Source organism: Procambarus clarkii, chromosome 47 (genome assembly GCF_040958095.1).
Source record: "Procambarus clarkii isolate CNS0578487 chromosome 47, FALCON_Pclarkii_2.0, whole genome shotgun sequence".
Taxonomy (NCBI): Eukaryota; Metazoa; Arthropoda; class Malacostraca; order Decapoda; family Cambaridae; genus Procambarus; species Procambarus clarkii.
Genome location: NC_091196.1, coordinates 16753464 through 16758909, shown reverse-complemented (window position 1 = coordinate 16758909; position 5446 = coordinate 16753464). Strand labels below are relative to the sequence as shown.

General features: G+C 53.1%; 1 protein-coding gene across 1 annotated transcript; it reads left to right on the top strand.

Annotated features, from left to right (window-relative positions):
- Positions 1-2796: 2796 nt before the first annotated feature.
- LOC138350853 (methyl-accepting chemotaxis protein 1-like) lies at positions 2797-3681 on the top strand. The gene has a single exon (XM_069302294.1). The coding sequence runs from the start codon at positions 2797-2799 to the stop codon at positions 3679-3681; it is 885 nt and encodes a 294-aa protein (XP_069158395.1).
- The last annotated feature ends 1765 nt before the right edge of the window (positions 3682-5446 follow it).

The window sequence follows — 5446 nt, the reverse complement described above, 5'->3', positions numbered from 1 at the left end:
TAAGCCCCGACTCCATCCTTCTCTCTAACCACTCGACTCCATCCTTCCCGCTAAGCCCCGACTCCATCCTCCTCGCTAAGCCCCGACTCCATCCTCCTCGCTAAGCCCCGACTCCATCCTTCTCTCTAACCACTCGACTCCATCCTTCCCGCTAAGCCCCGACTCCATCCTCCTCGCTAAGCCCCGACTCCATCCTTCCCGCTAAGCCCCGACTCCATCCTTTCCACTAAGCCCCGACTCCATCCTTTCCGCTAAGCCCCGACTCCATCCTTCTCGCTAAGCCCCGACTCCATCCTCCTCGCTAACCACCCGACTCCATCCTCCTCGCTAACCACCCGACTCCATCCTCCTCGCTAACCACCCGACTCCATCCTCCTCGCTAACCACCCGACTCCATCCTCCTCGCTAAGCCCCGACTCCATCCACCTCGCTAACCACCCGACTCCATCCTCCTCGCTAAGCCCCGACTCCATCCTCTCGCTAAGCCCCGACTCCATCCTCCTCGCTAAGCCCCGACTCCATCCTCCTCGCTAAGCCCCGACTCCATCCTCCTCGCTAAGCCCCGACCCCATCCTCCTCGCTAAGCCCCGACTCCATCCTCTCGCTAAGCCCCGACTCCATCCTCCTCGCTAAGCCCCGACTCCATCCTCCTCGCTAAGCCCCGACTCCATCCTCCTCGCTAAGCCCCGACCCCATCCTCCTCGCTAAGCCCCGACCCCATCCTCCTCGCTAAGCCCCGACCCCATCCTCCTCGCTAAGCCCCGACCCCATCCTCCTCGCTAAGCCCCGACTCCATCCTCCTCGCTAAGCCCCGACTCCATCCTCCTCGCTAAGCCCCGACTCCATCCTCCTCGCTAAGCCCCGACCCCATCCTCCTCGCTAAGCCCCGACTCCATCCTCCTCGCTAAGCCCCGACCCCATCCTCCTCGCTAAGCCCCGACCCCATCCTCCTCGCTAAGCCCCGACTCCATCCTCCTCGCTAAGCCCCGACTCCATCCTCCTCGCTAAGCCCCGACTCCATCCTCCTCGCTAAGCCCCGACCCCATCCTCCTCGCTAAGCCCCGACTCCATCCTCCTCGCTAAGCCCCGACCCCATCCTCCTCGCTAAGCCCCGACCCCATCCTCCTCGCTAAGCCCCGACCCCATCCTCCTCGCTAAGCCCCGACCCCATCCTCCTCGCTAAGCCCCGACCCCATCCTCCTCGCTAAGCCCCGACTCCATCCTCCTCGCTAAGCCCCGACTCCATCAACCACTCACTCTCCTGCGTGACATTTTATCTCCCAAACTTTCCCTTATTTTTTTTTAATTTTTCCTTCTCCTGTTTCCCTTTTTCGTTGGGTGTCTTGCGCTGCTCTTGAACGCTTGTCCGTGTTCTGGGCGTTTTTCCCACTCTCTCCTCCGTCACTTTGTGTTATAAATGTTCATCTCTGGCGTGTTATTTTTCTCTTAGTCTTCCTTCTTCCTTATACTTCTGTCCTCCTTCTCTTTCTCTTCTTAATAGCGCGTGTTTTTATGAGGAAGCTTTAACGTTATTTGCCTCATGTTTGTCTGTTGTGGTGATTGATCTTCCTCCTCATCTTCCTACTGATCTTCCTCCTGCTCATCCTCCTTCCCTTCCCTTCTCCCGATGACAAAACTCATCAATCTCCTCATATTATCATCATATATGACCAGTAACCAGCTACCAGCCTTCCCTTTACCACTCTCTTCCTCTTCCCAACATTATCCTCCACTTCCCCTCTTCCATCTTCACATCACTTACCCATTAATTTCCTTCCTTTCCCACCTTAATTACATTCCTCGCCACTGTTCTAATCGCCACCATTACCTCCCCACCCCCACCTCACCTCTCTCTCAGCGCTCCCTCTGCTCTTATAGCTCCTCTTCTCTCTAAAAGAGACGCTGCTGCCTCATCAATGAGTAATTTGTATGAGTTGTAGAGTAAATCATGTGTTACTGGACCCGTGACGTCACTACCAAGGGGTGAGTGACGGCTTGTCAATCACGGCTACAGCAACTCCGCTTGATTGGTCCAACCTGTTTGTCACCTGTGGACTCTCTCTCTTTCTCTCTCTCTCTCTCTCTCTCTCTCTCTCTCTCTCTCTCTCTCTCTCTCTCTCTCTCTCTCTCTCTCTCTCTCTCTCTCTCTCTCTCTCTCTCTCTCTTCATCTCTCTGATCCTTGTAGTCTAACACTAACCCTACGTACCAAAAAGGGATCAAGCATGATGGTAGGACGACAGAACACAGGTGGAGGAGAGCGACAGGGCGAGTCATACATGGAGATGAAACACCTAAAGACAGACCCTCCTCAGACTCTGGCCCAGGTAACAGGGGAGGTACCAATGGCAGGAACCCCTGTAGTGGGTGCCACGTTTTCTGAACTGCTGAGGAAGAGCCCAGAAGCCATGTCCACAGTCAAAGAACTTGCAATGAAAGCTGTAACTTCACGGGAGGCAGCAACTATGATGCACGAGTCAGCTAATGGAAAGGAAAAGAGCTGTAGTCGTGGTAGGTATTAGGGAACAAGAAGGTTCCAAGTAGGACGAGTGGAAGGGTAAGAACAAAGCTGCAGTGTCAGGAATACTGAAGGTAATATAAGTGGAAGGGGCTGAGCAATGCATTGAAAAGTTTTTGACGGATTGGCCAGTACAACAAGGACAAAAATCGATCGATCAAGGAAGTCTTCAGGAACGAGGCTCATCAAAGTGAACATCCTAGTACAAGGGAGCAAACTGCAATATGCAGGGAAATACAGAGATATCTTCCTTCAGATGAACATAACCTGGGATGAGATAATGCAGGCAGAAGATGCAAGGAATCTTGCATCCTCTGCCTGCATGATAGAAGGACTCACTGTAATGATAGAAGAACTCGCTGTAATGATAGAAGGACTCGCTGTAATGATAGAAGGACTCACTGTAATGATAGAAGAACTCGCTGTAATGATAGAAGGACTCGCTGTAATGATAGAAGGACTCGCTGTAATGATAGAAGGACTCGCTGTAATGATAGAAGGACTTGCTGTAATGATAGAAGGACTCGCTGTAATGATAGAAGAACTCGCTGTAATGATAGAAGGACTCGCTGTAATGATAGAAGGACTCGCTGTAATGATAGAAGAACTCGCTGTAATGATAGAAGGACTCACTGTAATGATAGAAGGACTCGCTGTAATGATAGAAGGACTCGCTGTAATGATAGAAGGACTTGCTGTAATGATAGAAGGACTCGCTGTAATGATAGAAGAACTCGCTGTAATGATAGAAGGACTCGCTGTAATGATAGAAGGACTCGCTGTAATGATAGAAGGACTCGCTGTAATGATAGAAGGACTCGCTGTAATGATAGAAGGACTCACTGTAATGATAGAAGGACTCGCTGTAATGATAGAAGGACTCGCTGTAATGATAGAAGGACTCGCTGTAATGATAGAAGGACTCGCTGTAATGATAGAAGGACTCGCTGTAATGATAGAAGAACTCGCTGTAATGATAGAAGGACTTGCTGTAATGATAGAAGGACTCGCTGTAATGATAGAAGGACTCGCTGTAATGATAGAAGGACTTGCTGTAATGATAGAAGGACTTGCTGTAATGATAGAAGGACTTGCTGTAATGATAGAAGGACTCGCTGTAATGATAGAAGGGCAATATGATACACACCTCTCGCAAACAATTTAATTTATGGCATTAAACGCGTGTGGCTAGCGGGAACAAAAAGTTGCAAGTAGCACGGGCTATGGTGAGCCCGTAGTGGACTTACCTGGCACAGGAGCGGGGCAAGTATCACGGGCTATGGTGAGCCCGTAGTGGACTTACCTGGCACAGGAGCGGGGCAAGTATCACGGGCTATGGTGAGCCCGTAGTGGACTTACCTGGTACAGGAGCGGGGCAAGTATCACGGGCTATGGTGAGCCCGTAGTGGACTTACCTGGTACAGGAGCGGGGCAAGTATCACGGGCTATGGTGAGCCCGTAGTGGACTTACCTGGTACAGGAGCGGGGCAAGTATCACGGGCTATGGTGAGCCCGTAGTGGACTTACCTGGTACAGGAGCGGGGCAAGTATCACGGGCTATGGTGAGCCCGTAGTGGACTTACCTGGCACAGGAGCGGGGCAAGTAGCACGGGCTATGGTGAGCCCGTAGTGGACTTACCTGGCACAGGAGCGGGGCAAGTAGCACGGGCTATGGTGAGCCCGTAGTGGACTTACCTGGCACAGGAGCGGGGCAAGTATCACGGGCTATGGTGAGCCCGTAGTGGACTTACCTGGCACAGGAGCGGGGCAAGTATCACGGGCTATGGTGAGCCCGTAGTGGACTTACCTGGTACAGGAGCGGGGCAAGTATCACGGGCTATGGTGAGCCCGTAGTGGACTTACCTGGCACAGGAGCGGGGCAAGTAGCACGGGCTATGGTGAGCCCGTAGTGGACTTACCCGGCACAGGAGCGGGGCAAGTAGCACGGGCTATGGTGATCCCGTAGTGAAGAGTGAGGCTAATAGGGCCCTATATATACACCTGGCTCCTCGACTATGACCCATCAAGACCTTCACACCTCCCCCCCCCTAACCCCAGACGTAATTGGGTTCAACAACGTGTTGGTTCACACTGAAACTGTCCAGTGTTATGACCCAGTTATATTAATGAAGTGATAACTGAGTCATAACTTATTTAACGTATTAATGAATAAATACGGCAGTTATCACTCTAATCATAAGTAAGATGTAGTAGAGGTACTTAGTATTCAACCAGGTCTGGGGAGCCGGTCGGCCGAGCGGACAGCATGCTGGGCTTGTAATCCTGTGGCCCGGGTTCGATCCCGGGCGCCGGCGAGAAACAATGGGCAGAGTTTCTTTCACCCTATGCCCCTGTTACCTAGCAGTAAATAGGTACCTGGGTGTTAGTCAGCTCTCACGGGCTGCTTCCTGGGGGTGGAGGCCTGGTCGAGGACCGGGCCGCGGGGACACTAAAGCCCCGAAATCATCTCAAGATAACCTCAAGAAGGTGTTGAGTGATTGTAGTGAGGGTGATGTATTCTTGTATTTAAATGAATTGTATAGTTGTGTTGTTGAATATAACAAGCCTCCTGGGACGGGTGTGTGGCCATGCCTCCTGGGACGGGTGTGTGGCCATGCCTCCTGTGACGGGTGTGTGGCCATGCCTCCTGGGACGGGTGTGTGGCCATGCCTCCTGTGACGGGTGTGTGGCCATGCCTCCTGGGACGGGTGTGTGGCCATGCCTCCTGTGACGGGTGTGTGGCCAGGCCTCCTGGGACGGGTGTGTGGCCATGCCTCCTGTGACGGGTGTGTGGCCAGGCCTCCTGTGACGGGTGTGTGGCCAGGCCTCCTGTGACGGGTGTGTGGCCAGGCCTCCTGGGACGGGTGTGTGGCCAGGCCTCCTGGGACGGGTGTGTGGCCATGCCTCCTGTGACGGGTGTGTGGCCAGGC

Coding starts and splice junctions, on each gene's coding strand:
- LOC138350853 (XM_069302294.1), top strand. CDS start 2,797: ATGCAGGCAGAAGATGCAAGGAATCTTGCATCCTCTGCCTGCATGATA.